Here is a 23,875-nt window from a genome sequence, read left to right on the forward strand (position 1 = left end):
TCTTTCTCTCTAGCAAAATAGATATTTCCAAACATCTTTGAGGTATTTTTAAAAGTTGGATGAAGCACTCTCTGAGAGAAGAGTCTGTGAATAATTAAGGTTGGTTAGAGACTGGCATGTTACTCAAGGACAAATGATTGCTCATTTATTTCTAGTCAGTGCTTCTATGGCATTACGATATGATTTTCATCCCAAATATCTGACAGGTTGGTTAAGAACTATGGAAATCACTTCCCAGGTTGAGTGAGCACAAAAATTCACTGGCATGGTTTGGGATAATTGACTTCTGTCTAGCAGAAGAATATGAATGAGTAGTCATATCAATTATGTGATTGATTTGATTATAGACACTTTATATGTCAAGCTGTCTAAATGAATATTGCTATTCTTCAACATTACTAAAATCTGACTTATTTGCCATCTGAAATAAGCTGATGTAAATCCCTGCTTTAGAAGATCACCTCTGACTGTATTATTTGATATTTTGGCTGCAACAGTGTTTCTGACATATAATATCTATAATTAAAAATTAATATAGGAAGAAGATAACTAAAAATACATAGAATCATACCAAATATAAAGAAAATCCCCTTTTTCTGTTAGCCCTGGCAAAAGAAGTGAAAAAGTACTAATGAGAAAAAGTACTGGCAAAGTAGTGATTTTGCCACTTATAAATTTTGCAATGGACATAAGTGGTTTTAAATATTTTTAATAAAGAATACTTGTGCTCTATAAATATAGGCCACGTATTTTTTTTAATTGAGTAAAATACTCTTCAGTTGTACTTAATTGTATTCAGTGAGTTTTTGATCTGGAATGGTGGTATTAAGTGCATATGGTTCAGTAAATATTAAGTAAAAATTGTTAACCATTATAAGGTACGACTGTAAATACACATGCTCAAATGCTCTTTAAATGATTAGCGAGGGGAAGTGTAATATATTTGTTAGATCCAGTTATCAGAAAGGGAACGATCATATTATTTTTAGTCTTAATAAACGGCAATCTGTCCTTTCTCCTTCACATGCTTCCACATCTTACTCTTGATTCCAACAAGTTTTCTAAGAATAGCTAGAGAGAGAACAAATGAGGGAAACTGGCTCCAAGAAACTACTTTTCTTTTTAAGATTTATTTGAATTTGTCATTAGCCTCCAAGTTGAAAATCTGTCTGAGAAAAGGCTTGAGAATATTCCTTAGAGAGCACCTGGTTAATTTATTATATAATAAGGGGACCTGAAGATGAGAATAGTTAAGAACTATGTAAATCATTTCCCAGTCTAAGCAGACATGTAAATCCACTGGCATATTTTGATAAAATCAATTTCTGTTAAATAAACATGCTATGTTTCTTATTTCCTTATCATTAATGACATAAGAGCTTATATTTATGAGAGTTAACTGTGATATTTCTTATCTTGCTCAGGCCCCTCTATACCAATGAGTCTTAAATGACTTTAGTGAGGCGATCACTTTTGTAGGACAAAAGCTGCAAAGGATGGATCGTTCTCTGACTTTTGTTTCTGCTTGTAATCTTTATCCACAATCATTAGACCAGGCTTTTTATGAGCTCCCAGGGAGATGGGTAATAAACTTAATTATTGTGAACCAAGCACTGATTCCTGTGACAAGCAAAAGCATAATTTCCAGCACAGTATAAACATGAACCTGCAATAGTCCAGTTTACAGGTTCCCTGGACATCTGTGTGGCTCATGCTTGGTATGCGAGTGCTTTGGGGGCATCTTTGTGGTTGAGACCTACCAGAATGGAACTGAAGTGTGGAGCTTCAGCCACAAGAAGTGGTGAGGCGGTGAAGAGTAGAAATGATGTTAATAACCACACCTTAGAATTCCCTGATTTAGGGTCAGATCCTTTATTGCTAAGATAAGCGAAAAGCTCATTATGTATCATGAACATAGAGGAATCAAGGCTTCAAAGCATTATATCCAAGTGGGATTTAGAATAAAACTAGTGCCATTCCACTTAGCTTGAGTATGTCGAATGAAATCTTAAGTAGTTGGATGAGGTAAGATAGAGAACAAACAAAATAGGGAAAAAATACACCTTAAATGTCATTTTAAAAATAAATAGTTATAAAATATGCCATAAAACAATCTGAATTTAAATACATCAGTACACTGAAAAATATTTATCCCTACAATATACTTTAAATAATACAGCAAAATTAAAAAAATGTAAATTAATTAGCATCTTTATATCCATAAGCTTATTACGGTCAGACTACACACACCTTTATGATAAACTTAATTCTTATTGAAATACCGCGTAAGTTTAATGAAATCTCCTACTTGATTAGCATTCACTTTTGACAAATACATAAAGCAAGTAGCTAACTCCTTGAGTAGTACCATGTACCTATCACTTATTACTGTATTATCTGAACACAAAATTTTTTAGACCTGGCTTTGGTTTTATAAACCTGCCTTATCTTTGAGGTAAGTTCTTGCTCTTTTGGGTCTGCTTGTCTGAGTGAATTTTCTCTGTGCTCAATGAGTTCTTCATTCAGTTTAAATTGATCAGTTAGTCTGGCATGATTTTGTTGAGTAAAATGTTTGGATTATAGCTCCAGCTACCCAACATAGTAAAACTGAAGACATCCATTTGTCTTGTTTCCTGAGTTTCCTAGTGATTAAAAATTAATAGAATTAATGCTACCACTGCCAGCCAACTAATCAATGACTTCAATGGGCTAAGTCACTTAGAAATACCAAGGCATAAAAGATACAAATTCAATTCTTTCCTTCATTTCCTCCTCTGAGAAGCCTGTGTAGTCTCTGTGAGAGGAAAGAGGATAGAAGGGGTTGAGATAAAGGGCATGTCCCTCAATACTAAAGTACTAAGAGAGAACATTGGGAAGAAAGAACAATAAACACTTATGTGTCTTAAGAAAGTGAACACAGGCAAATGTGAAAAAAAATGAAGAACAAAAGCAATGAACCAATCTGCAAAATGATTATGAGAATTCATTGAAAAAAACTGAAGAATATAATTTAACCTAGAAATTCTCAATCTCAGGGTATTATTACCACCGTTAGGAAAATTATAATGGTAATTTGAAAAATAGTGATGCTTATCTTGCTTTTGTAAATAATGATATATTTCTAGAAAAATAGAAACATTGTACAAATCTAATTTTTAAATTTAAAAATTTTAAGTATCTTGAACAATATGGAGATTTAGATATTGTATAATTTTATACAATGTGGTCTACTTCTTGAGATAAGCTAAGTGCTTTTTACTTGTCCATCAAAAGAGAGTATCCTGTCAAAAAAGTAGGATGAAAAGTAGGTGTTTTCATGTTAATCACTAAAATATGAGGGTTGTATACAAACTAGTTACCAATAGTGAAGTTGCAAGTTAACCAGGTATATAAATCCACTTAAGAAATAAAGTGGAAACAGCCAAGGAATCACAGGTTATTGTGCCTTCTTCATAAAGATACTTAAAATGAGGAAGAACATAAATTAACAAAACAAATTAACAAAACACAAATTGATAAGAAATTATTTACAAAAGTAAAAAAAATAAAATAAGTGCAAAGGCAAGGGTCTGATTTAGTTGTCCACTAAACTATTTCTAGCCTTGTATTTCTGCAAGTCTGTTCAGTTCTTCTGATTCAAATCTCTTTAAACACCATCTTGTGGACAAAAGGAGGTATATCATAGTTTCTCAACAGAAGAGAAAGACTGCAGAAAAGCTAAGTCTTATTTAACTCCTAAAACATATTCATAAAAAAATATTTTATAATCCAAACATTAAATGGCATTATTATAACATATCTTAAGATAATTACTTAAGTTCTGCAAGTGACAAAATTTATAATTTCAACAATGTCATGAAATATAGAGATATGTATGGGATTACTTTAAAATCATTAATTAAATTACTGTGATCACATAGTGAGAAATTTCACGGTTAAGACTGGCGTGTTTCTCTTATAGTTAGGAAGAAGTGGTTAATGTATTCAGTAGGAAAGAACAATGAACAAACTCATGAATTATTCTTCCTTTTTCTTTAGATTCCAAAGGCTATGAATATTAATTGAAGTCATATCTTGTTCTTTGCTTAGAAAGAATTTTATCTGAAAGTGTTAATTGATCTTGGTATAAAATGTTAGACTGGAACCTAAACCTACTTATATAGGGCAAACCTAGTTTTAATTACTAATTGTCATCCTGGCCTATAATTATTCTGGAATCCAAATAAGAGATAATTCAGGAAATTTGATAATTCTTCTTCCCTGCTGTAGACACCACTGACATCTATCTGAAAGTAAACAAATGCTTTGGAATGGAATAAAATGATACAACAGAGTTTGCAACCACCACGTTATGTAGGGGAAGATATCCCACCCTACTTTGAGGCCTTAATTATCCACTTTCTTAATATTAAGGGAATTAGGCAACTGCTGAATGTCCATTTTGTTTGGTGTTGTGTTAGCTGGGCCCAGCCTTTCTCACTGCTCTTGCTTGTGGGAGACAAGAACAGGTGTTGGTGGGTAAATGATACGTAGGGTGAGAGGAGCTCGTTGCATGTGGACTCCGTCCCGTTTTTCTACTTATGCCAAAGGTAGGTTAAGTCAGTTATAACAAATGAGCTTGAATCAACGAGCTCTACTGTGTAATATGCATCATATAACATCAAATTCTCCATCCTCCTTAAATCACCTGAATAAATCCAATTCTTGGAATAGGAGTAAACCAACCCAGCATTAATGGAATTTAGAAAAATAAAGGTTCCTAAATATACAATTTGTGAGAAAGGATGCATGATATATTCTGTGGAATTAAAATGAACAGAAGTTATAAAACAAGAAAATGAACTGAGTCTTTATGACTATGTGAAACTCAAAGAAAACAAGGAAAAAATACATTGATCACCATCAGCAAAAAAGTTCATGAAAACATGAACATGCTAAAATAAGTATTTCTGGGTTAGCAAAGAGGCAAAAGGATAAACAACCTATCAAATAATGTGAAAAAATAATCTTTGAAAACATATAAAATGTGTAGCTTCATGACAAGTTCAAGTAAATTAAGGAGTGGCAAATGAGTTGTAAGCTTTCAGAAAATTCAAAAAATTAAAGTTCAACAAATTAAAAGCTCAAGATATACACATAGCACCAGATTTTGGATCTCTGTACATTTCTGGGAGGGATAATTTATCATTTCACTAAGAAAATGCATATGTATACTCTAATCGTGTCATCTAAAACACAGCACCATTGTAGGTATTGCACAGGAAAGAAAATGAAGAAAAATCAATTTAAAGTTAAAAACATTTGAAATAAATAAGATAACCTTAGAGAATAAAATAAACAAACCTGGAATTGAAATATACAGCATAATTCAATATGAAATAACTCAAAGGTTGTGTGTGTGCACAGCCGTATAAACAGTACCTGACCAGCAAGCAGTTCATTCATCTATAATGAAAACCAGTTCAAATCATGGGTGCATTTCAACAAAAGCCTCCCTACACAGCCCTGTTCACAGCTTGTTCCAATCTCAGTGGGCTTGTCTCTCTAAATTCATTTTTTCAATGAACAGATAAAAGCAACCATTCTAGCCTGTTCTAGCCAAACTAGAATTTGCACTGCTCTTTGAAGAGGTGGGGCTTCCTCATCTCTGTGGCAGGAGGGCTCTGGGCCACACACTCACCGCTTAGATTTCAGCAGCATCCTCATGCCCAATGTTCAGTGGTTTTCAACCTCTCAGAATAATGTATAGCTAGGCAATAAAAATACTTTAGTAAGTAATTGGGTTGGTGATCACTGTACTTTCGCTCCTTGTCAGAGGATGCGGTCTTTGCATGTCTGTTCCCCCTGAAGTTAGTGCTAACTCTTTGGTCTGAGCACTACTTGCATGTCCCATGGCTTTCCTTGGCTTCCCTGTACCTCTTGCTGCAGCTTCCTGAGAATAATGTTTCTCCATAAGAGCTTTTGGGCTTCCCCTCCTCAATATGCATGTGCAGACATCACACCGTCATCTTCTAGATCAAGGAGTTTCTTTCCCAATTGCTACAAATCCAGTCTTTGTTCTGATGGCCAGTTCTTGTCTTAAAACCGAAGAGTTGTCCAGTTGGAAGAGTAATGGATACAAGGACTCCAAAGCCTTGCTAGGCCATTTCAGCTTCAAAGGTACCAAAGACAGCTTGATGCCTTCACCATCAAATATCTCTTAGGGGAAACTGCCTTCTGTTCCCCAAATGAGAAGCTCAGTGAAGAGACTGCAGTATTGGGCTTTTCTTGTGGAACTGTCATACAATTGGACTTTGTTCTCTTCTTTTCATGCAGCACATATTCATGCCAGTGGTGACTACTTTGAACTGAGCTCATACAGAATTAACAAAATCATTTCAGTCATTGGCTATGGTGGGTTTGGGGTTCCCTGATAAAATAGCTTCCTGGTTTTTTTCCAAAATGAGTTATGAAGTGAAGCTCTTATTGCCTATCTATTTCTCTGCATAAGCAGGATGGATATAGGATAGTATAAGAATTCTTCAGCTATAAAAGTAGTCAAAAACATTGAGCAGGAGCAATGCATTATGTCAAAAAAGTTGAAATCTTTAGCAATGATGGTAAATTTAAACTCCAAGAAATCTTTAAATCTGAAACTTAAAAATTCAGAAATCAAAGGCCAAAGACAAGTTGATAAGATTAGAAAATATACATCACCCTCAGCCTACTAACTCGAAAGATGTAATTTCATCTTGAAGAAGAATTAATGATAAGATTTGCTTGCTTACTTCATAGAAGATCCTGAATAAAAATCATAGTAATGGTGAAGCAAAACATATGGAATGAATTTGGGAAAAGATGAAAATGATGATATCCCAATTACTATAGGAATAGGATTCCAATTGTGCTTTTAATGTCTGGCCTACCAAAAACCAAAATGAAAAAAAAGCCACCCACATATCATGAGGGTTTGATAGTATTAAGATAGCTCCAATGTCAAGTCTTCCTCAGGTGTATTTATTTCCCACCTGTCCGCTGACGAGCATGAGACACAGGATAGAGGCAATCTTCTGGATTACATCTTCCACTAGGTCCTGGGGGGCCCTGTGGCCCTGGGGCACCTGGTGAGCCTGGCAAACCCGGAGCTAATGAAATAAAAGACCCCCATGAGAATGCAGATCACATATGGCTCTTCCTCCCTCACTCCAACCAACATGGGTCATTCAACTTCACCTGTAGCAACACATAAGGGCCACAGGCAAGAAGGTGCAGTTCCTGTTTTTAGAGGCTTTCTCGTGTTGTGAAGATAATATCACTATTACCTGAAGTCCCAGGAAGACCCGGACTTCCTGGAAGCCCAATTCCAGGCTCCCCTCTTTCTCCCTTCTGTCCTCGGTAGCCTAAATGAGAGATATATAAAAAGAGAGACATAAGAAGTTAGAGTGTTCTATGGCCACAGAGCAAGTGTAAGAATCCTGTTCTTAGTCCATACTACTTAAACATAAACAGTATATTAGCCATCTGTTTTGCTTTATAATCACATTAGGCTTACATATCGAGCAGATTACGTGCCAAATGCATTGAGAATCTTAGAAATATGCAGCTACCATAAAAGTTCCAATTAGTCAGACTACTGGTAGTGAGATTTTTGGCACTGAAAAGTGATACCTAAATAAATCAGTCATTCATACCATCTTTCAAATAGCTATGACAAGGTACGTGCACCCTCTTCAACAGAAATTCTCACTGGAGGATAGATACAGGCTAAATATAAGAAGTATTCTGAAAAAGTTCTGCTTAGTATGAGGACAAGATGATATGACAACAAGAATCTGGACCTTAGTTCAAGAAGTAAAGGGAATGAAAGGAACAAAAATTCATGATTTTAATAAATAACAGTAAGAGTGTGAGTAAATGGAAAGCCAGTTTCCAGGTGAGTAAATCCACCTCAGAAATCAGGCGAGAATAAATCAGGTCTTTGTTCAAATTACTGACCATATCAACATTATATCTCTTTCAAGGAAAGTTAAAACAGTAACCACATGTTTTAACACGGCAGCGCATAACTGCAAAGGACTAGATGATCAACAATGCTAGAATACAAGGAGGTGGAGAGATTCATCTAAGCTCACTTCGTCAATTAGACCCTTTAGCCAAAATGAATTAGGTCTAAGATCTGTATACATTTTAAGATAAAATCATTCTTATTCTTGAATATGCTTGTCGTCACCAGAGTTAGAGTGGTGCAGAGTAATTTGTGCCTCTGGGAGTCCATATCTCTGCTCTTAAAAAGCAGAAAGACAAAGTGTGATTTCACTTACGTAAAGCATCTAAAAAATGAAACAAATAAATATACAAACAAAAGCAGAATCAGACCTATACATACAGAGAACAAATTGATGGTTGCTAGAGGGGAGAGGAGGAATGGGCAAAATGGGTGAAAGGGAGTGGGAGATACAGGCTTCCCATTATGGAATGAGTAAGTCATGGGAATAAGAGGTTACAGTATAGGGAATACAGTCAATGGTTTTGTAATAGTGTTGTATGGGGACAGATGGGAGCTACACTTGTGGGGAGCACAGCGTAATGCATAGACTTGTTAATCATTATGTCATACACCTGAAACTAATGTAATGTTGTGTGTCAACTCTACTTAAAAAAAGAGATAAAATTGTAAATAAAAGAATAAAAAGCATAAAACACTTTTTAATCTCTGTTTTATATATTGGCAACCATGTAAGACTCTGATGAAAAGGTCTTGCGGCTATGAGAGTTTCATGATGATGGTAAATAGAGTTTAATTTCCAACTTTTCATACTTAAACAGCAGCTTAAAGATGACACCTACCGAAATGAACAAAGCATGCAAACACACAACAAAGATAATAAGGAGAGTATCTCAGTAGGGAAAGTAGGTCCTGACTTAGTTGTGCCTTTCTATAAAGGTGTGTTATTACAGCAGAACATGATAAGAGGAGAAATCTTATTAATGTTTTCTATGAGCAGTATATAAGATAAATTATTTCTCATTATTGTTGAGAATTAGACATTAGTTTTGGGGTTGCTGTCTTCATTTTTACTTGACCATGCAGTATACACATTATAATCGAAATAATATCAGCAAGGTTATCACCACACCATTATATTTTGCTTTGGAGGTGTGACCTAATCATAAATGTGAAAATAATGGGAAAAAAGCATACACACTCAGGAAGTATTTTGAGGTGCAAATTGGAAATATATCCAGGGAGAAATTTTCACACATTCATACCTGAAAACTGTTACAGATATTCAATATAATCCTAGATTTTAGAGACAATAGTGGTTTGAACATATGGCATGATGTCCAAAGTCAATACATATTCAAATGTAAAATATTACCAGGATTTCTTTTATATAAGTAACTTTCATTTAACCTGTGTGAGCAATAAGGAAAAATGCTTACGTTTAGGGTCATTTGAAAGCACCCTTCTAATTTCATTACTGAAATATTTCCGTAGTACAGTAACATTTGTTACATGAGGTATATTTGATAGTTCAACCCAGGTCCAACTATTATGAAAAATTATATAGTTGACCCTCAAGCTATCTCAGTAAGTGCTTGAGATCACAGACTGAAAAATGAGGAAGAGAGAAAAAAAGAAAAAGGTGTATGAACTTTTAATTATCAAGTGGATTAACAAGACTGTAACAAAATTCCAAACGGGGACCCTATCTACTAAAACTTACATATTCAAATTCAGTTATCAGATTTTAATATAATGCAAAAATTTATTATTCCACGTGGATTTCAGTGCCTATGGTATCACAAAGCAAGAAACAGTAATTCACATATTTGTATAATAGGGTAACATTTACATTTCTCCTGTCAAATGTAATGATTTATTTGTACAAAGCTCTCAGTTCATTAGGTTAATAACTACCTATTATTGCTGTTGGATTGTACAAGCACATGAGAGCTTTTACTCTCAAATTTCCTAATAAGGTCTCAAGTTAATTTCTTATAAAGGCTGCCATAAAGCCATAGGGTCTTATTTTATAATTGCTTCACAACAAAACTTCAGATAAGAATGCTAAGAAAGTCAATAAGAAATTTCCCATTTTTTAGAATCAAGCTTTTCAGCCCTTTAGGGTATGCCTCTCTTGAAAAGTGGAAAATAATAAAAGGCAGGCCTATCTGTTAATGGACATGTATTTCCATGGCCTACCAGTGTGCAGGGTGACAGTTTGCTATCACTGTAGCTCAGGTAGGGAAAGAAAACAACGGCAAGGTCCTAATCTACAGTGTCTGGAGGTAGGAATTAGTTGTTAGAGAAACTTGAGGCTTGTTGTAGTGTTTTAGATGGCAGAATTTATATAGACAGATTTCTGTTTTGATCCCAGGGATTTACTTCTAAACTGTAAATCTGTGCATCTATCTGCATACTGGACCAATAAGGCCACACAAGGAATGTTTCCAGCATTTGGGGAGGGATTGGCTGGTTCTTCACATGGGGGCCCACAGCACACCTTCCAAGTTGTCCTGCCTCCTCGGTCCTAGATCACTGATCAACTGCAGTGCACCTGTCATTTTGGTATATGTGTCGCCCATTTCCTAAGGCCCTTACTGCTAAAAAAAATTTTGAAAGGTCAAATCTGTATCAGTTACATGAACTACCTTGGGGGTCACTGGCTTACAAATAACAGAATGCTTTCCTCATTATACACCAATCACAGCAAAACTTTAAAAGTTCAAAAGTAAGAGCAACCAACCATTCCCAATAAGGTCCTTCCAAAATGGATGGAGGACACATGGCATGGCTGGATCTGTTTTCTGCTACTAATTCCACAGCTACTCAGTGGGTGGGGTTTTTCCAGAAACAGGGCTTTCAAGGGTAGCATCTGTTCTTCAGAATTTTCAGAGGTGGAGAATCAGTTGTGTTGGGAAAAAGTTTAAATATAGTTCTTTCTCATAAAACTCGCCCAAGAGGATAAGGTCTGTTAGGAATATCTGTCTCTCTTGATTATCTATGGAAACCCAGCTGCATCATGTCACCCAGGCTTCTTTGATCCTAGTGTGGCACCTACTTGCTCATCCCCCATGCACAAGCCATCAGACCCTATGCTGCAGATCTGAGGTGGGAATGAACAGCAAGGAAAGTTCTCTCGCTGCACAGGGGGAAGGCAAGAATCAGAAACCCACGGGATGGTTAAAATATAACCTGTCTAAAAATGCTTTTGAATTTCAAAAAGACACCAACGATCACCCCCTTTGGGACTCCAGGGAAATGCAAACGAAGTGTCTCAACTCAGAATCACACTGGTTTCTATTTTCACTGCAGGAAGACTGGGGAGAGGAGCCACACGTTTTCATTGTCAGAATCCTGGTAGGAGCACTACCTTTCTTTCTTGACTAGGATTGAGTGCTTATCCTAGTCTCGCATCAATGTCCTCATTGCTCTCTGCACATCTCCTGCTTCTCAGGATAGGCTCAGGAAACTTAGGAGATCCCTTTGAATTTCTGTCCTGCTCTTAAGATAATAAGATAATAAAGGACTCATTCTATAGTACACATTTTAATACAAACCACTTCATTTTAAATGAAAATGGATTTCTTTCCTAAAAACACCCCCAAAAAGTCTCAGAAATTTCGGAGGAGCCATCATCAAACAGAATCTATGAGTGGGCACAGCATGCTGTTCCATGCTCGGTGCCCACACTTTCCTTCCCTTTCTGTGCTGCATTTCTCACTTCAATCTTTTCTCAAACTCAATCACGCTGTGTCACGAAGAGGATGAATTCAGCCCCCAGCATCTGACGTCTGTGATGGACACTAGGGTAACAGTTTTATATGCATTTCCATCTTTCCTTTTGGAGAAAACTTTTAAATCAGGCAAAGCAAAACTTTGAGCGTATATGCATAACTTTATCTCCTGAACACTTCATGTCTATTTCTCTACCACCACAGAAAAACAATTACATATGAACTCCTGGAGACGCACCAAAAATCAAATAGCATTCTCTTGTTTTCTTTTTTTACAGTAAAATTTCTTGGTGGCTTTATCAGTATAGCACAACTACAGGCAAACATGCCTTAAATATGGACCCTATTTTATGCAGACTTTATTTTTTTGCCCTTTTCTGGCAAATTTAACAAATACTGAAAAGGAGCCATCATACGAAAGTTGAGGAGACACCTAAGTTACACTCAAAGGTGCGTCATCAGAAACTCCACGGTGGGACAAAAGTTTTGTCAATTTTAGTACATGTACTGCCGGATTGTGCATGTTTTGTCAATTTTATTAAACATTGGTCTTAAAGAAGTTGGAAATCATATAGGGACATCTTTCCAATTCAAGAACTGAGTCAAAAAGTCTGATCAGGAGTAGAAGTAATCTAGAAGATTTCTTAAGCAAACAGATAAATCCCACAGAAATCTTTCACAAGACAGAAGATGAATGAATAGAAGTCTTTCTCCAAAGCTTCCCTAACACTGCTGTGTTGGAATTGCCTCTGACGGAGAGCCTTCCAGATAGGCCTTCCCCACAAGCAGAGGGAGGCTACAGACAGGTGTTTGTGTGAGCAGGTGACTCTAGGTCCAGAACTATTTTCCTTGATAAACCTGATTTTTTCCCCTACTGTTCTTGTCCTCTTTGACCACAGCTGTTGGAAGCATCAGTCTGTATTTTTTCTGTTATTGGTGTTAACAGTTCTTATCCTTCACCTGGTTTGAGGCATCACCCATCTTTAGATGGGTCTTCAAGCTCTTTGTTCCAGATTCATAGATTCTGACCTCACAACAGACCCAACTAGTGAAAGATAATAATTAACCACCTTCTATACAATGGGGCACACAGAAGGCTATACCTGTTTCTACACAATTTTTTCCAACTATCAGCCAGACCTCTTCATGATCTCAGGGAAAGGTAGGACAGACTGTTTAGTGTAGGTGACCTAGAATGAGGTTTCCGTTGTTTTACGTTGTGCTAACTAAACCAAAAGCCTTGTCAGCTGTGACTGAAGGTTAAGACTGTAACAGATCCTGTCCTTGGAGATCATTGTTCTTTCAGATGACGAAGAGCTTGTCAATTATTTGGGCACTTCCTATGGAAAACCAGGCTCATGTTACAGAGAAGCAGTAGGAAGGACAGTGAATTAGTGAAAGAAAAAGAATTCCTTGTATATATAGTATTTTGGACTGTATTCCTATGCAATTTTGATGTTCACTCTCCGTTTCCTCCTTTATACAAACTTTTGATTACTTTAAGGAGGATCTTTGAGCTCCTCAGTGGTAACACATGAAAAGGAGTTTCCCTACTTTTATCTTTCATGCTATGTACTTACTGGATTTAATATTTCCTTGTCAGTTGCAAATCCTCTAAACCAGTCTGTTTGGTTTCTCTGCTGATTGCTAACCAGACTTTTACAAAATGGCCTTGCTGGTTTAATTTAGTCAAACTATGCTCAAAACCATGTTTTCTGTCAAGTTGTCATCAGTGGGACAATACTTATTTGCCAATTTAAATAAAGTTTTGCTTTAAAACTTAGAAAGCATATGGGGAAGGATTCTAAAATTTCTCAAAATTTTACTTGGACCTAAATCACTACTGTAGTGTCATCTCTTAAGACCCTCTCCTCAGCTTCTTCGAGATACTAAGATGATTCTTGTTGTTGAACTTACATCAATAGGGAGGCATAAACAACTCTGATTCTCACAAAATAATGACATATAAGCTCATATTTTTGCGATTATTTTTATAACAAATATTATTAAAATGAATTTAGATTAGAATGTGATTATTTGTCAGTTTTAAGCTTGAAGTAATAATAGTTAGAAACTCAACTTCTAGAATGTCAAATATTAATGAGATTCTATATTAAATCATTATGTATGTGTGTGTACATATAAACATATATATATATATATATATATATACATACATACATATTTGCTTTAACTGTAATTAGCATGTTCTAAGTATTGAGATTTAAAAAAAACAGCAAGAAGACTTACCTTGGGGTCCAGGGTCTCCTGGTGGCCCAGGTAATCCATCCTTTCCTGGTGGACCAGGCCTCCCATGAGCTTGAGCAGCCAACATTGCTGCTGGCAGCTTGAGCTGTGATAGGAACACAGCCATCCTCTCTTTATTTATGAAAGAAAAAAAATATGCCATGTAATAGAAATACTTTTTGCATCAAAATTTTTACATGAAATTAAAAAAAAAACCCTACCTGATTTTCAATTTAAGTGCGTCTAATGTACTAAATTGACTTGATTCCTGAGATAGTTATTTTATTCATTGGTCAAGCAAAATGGATTGCACAAAGTTGTCTGAATATAAATGTAGACCGCCTGTGCTGAACAGAGGGTCTGAGAATTTTCAGTGCTTCAGAGATGTAGCAAGTCTACTGGAAAGAACACTAGCCTGGAAGCTAATTAACCTCTGGTAATGTCTTATGGAGAGAATTTTAGGTTTCCATTAAAAGGTCTTAATAAATTAAAGCCACTTTCTAGCTTGTTGCAAAAGTGTGTGGTCATTTAAAATACGTTTACAATTTTTTTGACATTCTCTTCCAAACAGGATTAGATGAAGCCTAATTCCTCTCTTCTTGAGTGTGGGCTGGAGTTATTTTTCATTTCAAATGAATAAACAAAAAAAGCAGAATTGACTATGTAACTAGGGAAAATAAGTCATAAAAGGTGCTGTGGCTTTCTGGCTGCTTTCTCTCTTTCTTGGATTGCTCAGTGTGATTGCTCACTCTGGAGAAAGCCAGCTGCTATGTAAAAAGGACATTTAAGATGGCCCATGGAGAGGCCCACATGGATTTGAACTGAGGCCACCTGTCAGCATCCATGTGAGTGAACTTGGAAGTGGATCTTCTAGCCCCAGTCAAGCCTTCCGATGACTGCAGCCCTGGCTGACATCATAACTGAAACTTTGTTGTATGTTCTGAGCCAGAAACACAAAATTAAGCAATCCCTCAAGTCCCTGGCCCACAGAAAATGTGAGATAATAATGTTTTAAGCTACTAACATTTTAAAGTATTTTCTTATGCAGTTATAGGTAACCCATACAATAATGTGATACTTTATATCCTTGAATAAGACTGCATTATTAATAGATTTTTAATTAAAAAATGGTCATTGGTTTCATATTCACTATGATTTCACTGTTTAATTTCTAGCTAGGAAAATATTGTACTTTGTCAATTTTGCTTTTTATATTTTTAAAAGATTTTGTTTACTTATTTGACAGAGAGTGAGAGAGCACAAGCACAAGCAGGGGAAGAAGCAGAGGTAGAGGGAGAAGCAGTCTCTTCACCAAGCAGGGAGCAGGGAGCCCAATGCTGGGCTCAATCCCAGGACCCTGGGATCTTGACCTGAGACAAAGGCAGATGTTTAACTGACTGAATCACCCAAGTGCCCCAAATTTGCTTTTTTAAAAAACACGTCTTATTATACAACTTCAATATTATTCTTTCCTCAATATTATTCTTTTCTTCTGGTTTGATTTCCAGTTAGTCTCATTATTTAGTCATAGTTTTAGTAGGGTGTATATCTAATTTGGCCAAAGAAAAATATTCAGCATTGGTGCAGATGAGCATGCTCTCACTGAATTCCAAGTGTAGACAGAGTAAAAATGATAAAAAGCTTCTACACATTTCTGTGACCCTGAAGAAAACACTGAAATGAAGAACATACAAGTTATGAGAAGTTGACAAATTACCCAGAACACTTAGAAATGTCAATAAAAATAACAAAATCTTTTGCAGGTGTTGAGTGATGTGACCTTTATGAATTGAATACTTCTCGCAAAAGCAACGCTGCCTTCCCAAAAAACATATCATTGCCGTTTGCCCTTTTGTTCATTCCCCAAACTGCCTGGAGCCTAATACTATTTATCTGGGTCCTAAAGAAAGAACCCAGGGAGGAAAGCGAGGACTAATTAAAGGGGCTTTGGTAAGGTGAGTTCAGTCATAAGGCCATGAAACTATCATTATAGATGGCACTGGTGTCATGCAACTATTAGAGACTTATTAATGAGTCAATAATGCCTTTGGATAAAAGTGAGTATATTACAGAACATCAGGGCATTAGTAGCTCATGAAATTGAAAGGATCTGGAAACTGAGGAAGTTCAAAGAAAATGGAAATATGAAAATATAAGTGAGCATTTTTCACTCTAAAATAAATTCCTAAATAAGAACTATCATTATATTACATTAATTACACATTCTCTGTAATCAGGGCCCTGCATTGGGCATTTTATGCTTTCTGTATTAGGTGCTCCTGTTCAGGAATCTCAGAGAAGGCCTGAAAGAGATTAGCATCCTGTGCTGTTATCCATGTTTTACAAGCCCCAGATGCTATAAAAATTATCTGCTGATAAACTTTACTTTATGACTAGAAACTTGTTCCATAATATAAGACATTCTTTCTCGGAATTGCTTTTTTGAATAATCATTCCAAGAGTGTACTTATTACTATTGACTTCTCAGTTATAAATCCTACATAGGCCAATGTCCAGTTCAATTTTTTCCTAAAAACCATATTTAATACTTTACTACCCTAGGAATTAATTTTAGTGAAATCATTAATGTAAATTTATCCAAAGCCCATTATAAATACAATCTGTCACTGGATTCTTTATTTAAACTTGCTTAGTTTGTTTATATTTCATATATCTCACATTTAACAAATAGAATATATGCATAATTAGATTTAAAATAGAAACTGAAAAAAAAAAAAATAAAACAGAAACTGGAGCAGGGCATATCCTTAGCATGATAAAAGATATTCACTGCATTGTTTCTTTTTTTTTTTATTTTCACATATTTTCTTCAAAAAGCAAATTCAAATGATTTCATTTGTAAAACTATTTTACACCTAATTTTTTAAGGATACATCTAGTGTGTGAGAAAAAAGTGAATCTTTTTTTTAAAGTGAATCTTTAATGTAAAGAATTCAGCATGGGTTTGGTGCAAATTTTCCAGATAATTTTCTTAGTGATTAAATTAGTGTTTACTTTGTGGGTAAGGCCAAATGACAGCAACATTCTGGAAATAGTAGTTACCACTTAGAAAAAACAAAGGCCAAATCATAAAGACCTTGTGAAGAGTTACTCCAATTTTCTCTAGCCTCTTTATTCAGTTTAGTTCATTCAGTTGAACTATAAAGGTACATTTCACTTAAGCAGATATGTATGGATTACAAACTTCTGATACAGAGGAAATTATTCCCTAGTAAAACCTATTTTTCAATGGGCTTTTGATAAACAATTTGTTTAAAAAATTTAGGCTCTTATACTACATGAGAAAGTAAAACAAATTTATTTTCAAATAGAATTATTAAGGGAAGAGCCCCAACAAACATGGACTATTAGGTATAGTTATCAAAGGAATAATAACTCTATACTCCTTTTGTCAAATTATAAAGCAAGAAGAATGGAAGCATCACAACATCCAGAGGACGAGAATCTCTGGATTCATCCCTGAGTGCTATTAAATCACAGGCCTTCTGGCAAAACTTCTTATTACCTGACTATCCACCTGGAATATGTTTGGTTGATGTTCATGCATTTATTTCCAATAACTTCATAGATAAAATACATTTGTAATTAGTATATAGTTATAATTTTGCAAATCATATTGGATGCAGATATATTTTTATTATATGAAATTATAAACTGGGTGTTTTACAAACAAATATGAAATTCTATTCAAAACTCTGCATGTTGTCATTTTACACTTAAAGGAGATACATATTTCAGTACAATTTTTCTTTTTTTCTAAAAAAGATATATTTATTTGAGAGAGATTGAGAGAGAGAGTGTGCAAGAGAGCATGTGTGAAAGTGGAGATGGGGCAAAGGGAGAGGGAGAGAGAGAATATCTAAGCAGACTTTCCACTGAGCACAGAGCCTGAGGCAGGGTTTGGTCTCATGACCCATGAGATCATGGCCTACACCGAGACCAAGAGTCAGATGCTCAACCAACTGAGCCACCCAGGGGCCCCAATATAATTTTTATTAATTTGAGATATATCTCTTTGAATACCTTCAGTGTCTAAACACAAATAATCACAGTACTAATTTTTTCCTCTTTAATGTATGAATTGAATTTATAAGTAATTTGCTTTAGGTGGTTAATATTTTTAGTAAAACAATTCTTTTAGATAATTATTTCTAGCTATTAATGATCTAGCTTTAAGATATACTCAGAAATAGTCATTTAGCAAAAGGATAATTACTTCTGAACCTTGCTCTAATGCTCTATACTTTAAAATAATATGTTTTTGAGCCTCTAAATAAATTATAAAGACCTATATTCTTAATTGTTTTCCCCCTGTTTTCAGGGATCTTTGGTCAATTAAACTGTTTTTGGCAATGCTTTCTAATGAGGCAAGAAATTGAAGAGTTCAGATAGGAGCTTACATAAACCAAAAACACATATTCCATCTGCCAATGCAAACCCAGAGCAGTCATTTTAACGAATAAGACCAATGGTTTGCCTTCCCTAGAGAATAGGCTCATCAGCATAATGCAGACATTAATATTAATGTGTTGATAAATTATATTATATGGAGAATGAAGGGACATTCAGAAGTCATCTGGCCCATGTCTACCTTCTATTTCACAGGTAGAATTTGTAAATAGTTTCAAACAAGGAAATTTATCATTTTCTCCTAACACCCTTTCAAATGTTTTATGGGTACAGCTTCAACTTATTATCTTTTGATACTCTATGATGGAAACAGGAAGTAGTTAATGAGTATTTCCCTTAGGAAATCAATCATCTATTTGATAATATTGTTACCTTTTAGCCTTCAGGTTAAATAACTTTTACTCAGACTTGGTCATCTGTTTTGTAAATCACTTTTTGGCTTTACTATTCCAGTGCTTTTTCATAACATCTCTTAAACATGGAAACCAAAATTAGATACAGTTTTCTCCTAAGGGCAGAAAATATCAGGAGAGTAATTTCCTTTCATATATTTAAATAATTACTTTCGAGTTTCATTTTAACTGTGAGTTCCACAGTATCATTTGGTAGATTCATATTCATTTTGTGGTTCATTGTAACACAAGGGTTGTTACTGCTACATTTGATTTCTGACCTAATCCTTTGCCATCTTTGTAAACTTGCTGCTCTGCAATGTTATTGTGAGTAAAGACAGTGGATTTAACACATGCACCTGAATCCCTCTAAAGCAATAGTAAGATTTTTTTTAACAGCCATAAAAGCATAAGAATGGGGAGACTATGAAAGATAACATGACAAAATTTTGGAAGCTGAGAACCAGATGGCTGGGTGACAGATGACTTAGCAGACTCAAGAAAACTATCTTTATATCTTTATGCTAGAAGCTGAGAAACAACCTGTTCTAAATCGCAAAATCCTTAGAAGGCTCAGGAATGGGCAATACAAATTACTTCTGGAAGCGTGGTAAAGGAGGGGAACTAAAAAAGAACTAGTTGGAAGCCTGTTTAAGAAGTGGTCTTAGGTCTTAGAAGCCACCTGGGTGGCTCAGTAGTTGAGTGTTTGCCTTTGGCTCAGGTCATGATCCCGGGGTCTTGGGATCGAGTCCTGCATCAGGCTCCCCGTAGGGAGCCTAATTCTCCCTCTGCCTATACCTCTGCCTCTCTCTGTGTGTCTCTCATGAATAAATAAATAAAATCTCAAAAAAAAAAAAAAAAAAAAAGAAGAAGTGGCCTTAGAGATTTCTTTCTCTATACAGCTAGGTAGTTCCTCCCCAAACCTAGCCAAAAGCTGAAGGTTTATTGTCTGAACAAGGTAAACAATCATGGGTGCACTGGGGGTGCCACCAGATCCCACTGGGTCTTGGGTTTCCCTAACTGAAAACAAGAAGAAGAAATGAGCACTCATTTCTTGTTTTCAGTCCTATTCTCCTACTTTGCTCTCCAAATACTGGCAGCCAGGCAGGAAATGGAAATGCTTCCTCTGGGGGATCTGTCTAGAATAAGAGGCAGGACTTAAAGACACTGAAATTGAAGTTTTCCCAATAAAAAAGTGCATGGGACCACCCTACAGCGAAGCTCCTGGTTGGCAAGTCCCACCATTCACTCATAACTTTTGATTGGGTTTTTAGAACTTACTCTTTTGTATGAACAGACATCCATGGATTACTGGCACTCAGGAAATCCTATAAGCTGAACAACAGAACAGGTCTGAACAACAGACCCAAACAAAGAAATGGAAAGAAATAGAGGCTGTAGAAAGTATTTAAAAGGTATATGTATCTCTTCAAGATGTGTATCTATCAGATGAGGTGTATATACATGGTGCAGACACACACACACATATAAATTAGTATCTTAGTTGTTGAGATGCAAGAGAGGTATTACACTTGAAACAAGAGAATGGGATAATACATATTCATACATATTCACATATTCATGTGAAATATATGTATGGAAAATGAAAAAAAACATAGATGAAGAGGACTTCCTGGACATTGGACCTGGAGGCAGATATACTGCTCAGGGACATACAGCCCTACCATTCCTTTCTTCCCACAGTTGCAGTCGGTTCCAAGTTTGTCTAAGAACTAAGAGAGCAGGATGTGTGTCCACATTCCTGCGCAGGTTGGCAAATTCTTCTTGTGTGTTGGATGAAAATCTCCAAGTATAGTAGGGTGGTGTCAAGGCAAGAATTAAGCTTCTTAGATCTAACAAGATCCTAATTTGTGTGGGTAGCTGCAAAGCCTTTACAAAGCCAAAAGAAGCCAAGCTCAGATACACAGCATCTTGCTTCACTTTGTGCAGTCACCTTATTTGCAAAAGGATTTGATCTGTTGGCTAATCAAATGGGGAATTTAATTTAACTTTGGATTAGGCATATATTTGTCTGTTGTGATCCATCAGAAACAAGAGTTGGGGCTGGTAGGAAAATACCTTCTTCCACCATGAGTAGGTTTAAGATGGGGACATCAGGATGCTGAAGGAGGGCTTGGTGGCCTGGGGAAGAGCCCAGAGGGTGAGTTCTGTGGAAGGGGGCCACTGGGAATTCCTGAAGGGAGCTAGAGGGCCCAGATTTGCAGTTTTGGTCTAGGCTTCACTATGGGCTCCAGTGTGGACCTTTAGTGATAGGATGATAAAATGGGAGAGCAGGATCTCTTGAAGACTCCTTTGAGCCCCTGTAGTAGACAGTCCATGACTTGCTGGGTAGAGAAGGAGAGTTGCCTCTGAGGTCGTAGCTGTGCAGGGGTGAATGGGGCAGAGACAAATATTAGCTGCCACTGAGCCCACTGTCCTGTGAAAGGGTGGAGAGGGAGGCAGATGCATGCTTCCCTATGGTAACTACTGTAACATGGGAAAATTACTCTTTGCTTTTACAGAGAAAGCTTTTTGAAAGGGAGAAATGTGACCTTGGAGCTCTAGGATTGTGAAAATGGAGCTTTTCTTTATTCCTTTTTGTAAATGGTGTTCAGAAGCCTTGGAATTGGACTACTAAACAGACAGTTAAATGGACTGAATTGGGATAATCTAGGGACAAATTAACCAAAATGCTAAATAACCAAATCCTGGGTTTCAGATACAATTTTTTTGGGAGAAAGTTTTGCTGGACTGGTACCAACAGAGATAAAAGGAGAGGGGGTATCATGTTCACAGTCTCAGTCTACAAGTCTCCTGAAAAGGTTTCCTTGTGGGCCACCTTAGAATACAGTTTTGAGACAAGACATGTGGCTTCTGAGGGACCTAGCCAGGCTGGAAGAGACAGGGGAAGGTGGGAAGAGAGATGAAGGAAAAACCAGAGGAGACCTGGAGAAAATTCTGCACCCTTAGCTTCCTGGCAGGCAGGAGGTGAAGAGAGGAAGTTGGGACAGGACAGCAGATGGGGAGCTGACAGATGTAGAAGAAAGTGCAAGCCACATGAGCCTGCCCAAAGACAGATGGAGAGTGGCCCAATTTCCCAGACCTCTTTCCTTGGAAGGCACAGCCCTTCACAGGAATAACCCCATAATGGCCTGCAATTAGGCAGCAGAAAGCTTTCTGTGGGTGGAAGTAGCCGGTCTCCCCTGCTGAATGCATGGGGCAGGCCACAAGGGGCCATACCTTCATCCAGTGTCCACTCGGCAAAATGGGTACTTCCCACAACTCAAACTAAATTTAAAGTTGTTTAAGGAACTGACGTTCCATATTAAGCTGCCTGAGATAAGAGATAATTGATACTTGAGCCCATGGAAATTAAGAGTTGAAGGAGAATTTTAGATCACAATTCAAAAACATTTGCTGGCACTTTTCTTTCCATGATTGCATCTACTAAATGTGTGGATACTACCTGAGATCCTATAGGTCCTGTGCTCAGAGATAGCTTCAAGGACATGCCACCTGTGCAGTCATACAGAGTCTCTTGCTCAAAAGGGCCTCATGCTAGGTATGGTGTTTAACTGTGGGTGTCTTATAGTTCTTAATCATTTTTGAATAAGAGAACCTACATTTTTATTCTGTATTGAGCCCTACAAATTAACTGGTCCTGTCTATGCATTTGTATTTTTCAGTGTTTCTCTGGACAGCTCGAGACGGCTTTTTCTTTTTCAGGCAGTTGATGCTTGAGAAATGCTTGTTGAGAGGGAATGTTTGGATCGCCACGTTTGGAGCCTCTTTCATGATGCTTGATTCAAAGATTTAAGAAAAATATAATAAAAAAGGATTTGTAAATTGAAGAGCAACATTAAAATTATAAAGAGAAAACTGGTAGTTTGAAATTAAAAAACAGTGGACAATTGTATCAATGACCTATCATGTCAGAGCATGGTAAAGATACTTAGTAGAGACCAGTGTGAATTGCAATGAACAGCATTGAATTCATTACCTTTCAAAAAACCATTTTTTTCTATTTTATCATTGAAGCAGCCGAAGTCTCTGTGTCACTCTGCTCTATCTCTAGTGCTCACGTGAAATATGTAACATACACTCAAGCACTGAGATTTTGGTCTCTAACACTAACTACTGCTTAAAATTATCAGAGCTTCTAGGAGAGTAGCTAATTCCATGTTTGCAATAGGAAGACTTCCAGTGAACTTGGAGCATTCTGTAATCTTATTCCTTGCAAAATTCAATAATATATATTTAGCTTAGGAAAGAAGGGATGCTGTGCAAAAGAAGCAGGAACCAGGAGAGGCAGTATGGATTCATTTTTTTTAAAGACAAAAATTTCCCACTTTCTTAAGCTCACAGTTGAGGGAAGTGATCCTGATTTTAGCAAGTCATTTGACAAAATCTTGTGATATCTTGGGGATGGATAAAAAAATGTACAGTAGATTTTAGAAAACTATACAGATTCAGAGGTCACTAGAACAAAAGATTAATAGAATTTACAAGTGAACAGAAGGAATGCAATAACATTACATTAGGAAAGCCCTAATCCTTTACTCTTTTATTCAACATTTCTACCTATGGTTAGAATGATGATAGGCATATTAAATTCAGAGATGGCACAAAGTAATGAAGGTCAACCAACCTGTCCTATAGTCAGACAACATTCTGTAAGACAGAATGGGATAATGTATGAACACAAACTATTGGAAATTTAATATAAGAAATATAAAATTACGCACTTAGATTTTAAAAACGGACACAGTGCACAATGAAAAACACTTAATTTTTAAAAGTTTGGGTAAACAAGATCCAAGATTGTTAGTTAATTGAAAAATCAAAATCAATTAAGTTTCTTTTTTTTTTTTTTTAAAGGGGATGCTATCTTAGGCAGCATTATTGAAGTGTCTATATCACAGGTTAGAAAACTTTTTCTGCAAAGGGTCAGATAATAAATAGTTAAATCTTTTCAGGCTATACAATCCCCAAGACAACTAGTCAATTCTGCTGCCCTAGCAGGAAAACAATCAGAGAAAATTCATAAAAGAATGAGTCTGACTGTACTCTAATAAAACTTTATT

The 23,875-nt window shown here is 36.2% G+C and overlaps 1 protein-coding gene and 1 long non-coding RNA gene across 3 annotated transcripts in view; one reads left to right on the top strand and one right to left on the bottom strand.

Annotated features, from left to right (window-relative positions):
- Positions 1-4,230: 4,230 nt before the first annotated feature.
- The window catches only part of COL19A1 (collagen type XIX alpha 1 chain), a 311,746-nt gene continuing 292,101 nt past the window's right edge, over positions 4,231-23,875 (bottom strand). For both annotated transcript variants that reach the window (XM_077903490.1, XM_077903489.1), the window contains 3 exons: positions 13,972-14,100; positions 7,302-7,379; positions 4,231-7,124 (listed from right to left, as the gene is read on the bottom strand). In XM_077903490.1, the coding sequence (XP_077759616.1) occupies positions 6,997-7,124; positions 7,302-7,379; positions 13,972-14,100 (335 nt within the window). In that variant the 3' untranslated portion in view covers positions 4,231-6,996. The remainder of the gene's footprint in view (positions 7,125-7,301; positions 7,380-13,971; positions 14,101-23,875) is intronic.
- On the top strand, positions 12,772-22,601 carry LOC144317287 (uncharacterized). Its single transcript, XR_013383240.1, has 2 exons — positions 12,772-12,883; positions 22,478-22,601. It is a non-coding gene; the product is annotated as an uncharacterized LOC144317287 (long non-coding RNA).

The sequence above is a fragment of the Canis aureus genome, chromosome 7 (assembly GCF_053574225.1).
Source record: "Canis aureus isolate CA01 chromosome 7, VMU_Caureus_v.1.0, whole genome shotgun sequence".
Taxonomy (NCBI): domain Eukaryota; kingdom Metazoa; phylum Chordata; class Mammalia; order Carnivora; family Canidae; genus Canis; species Canis aureus.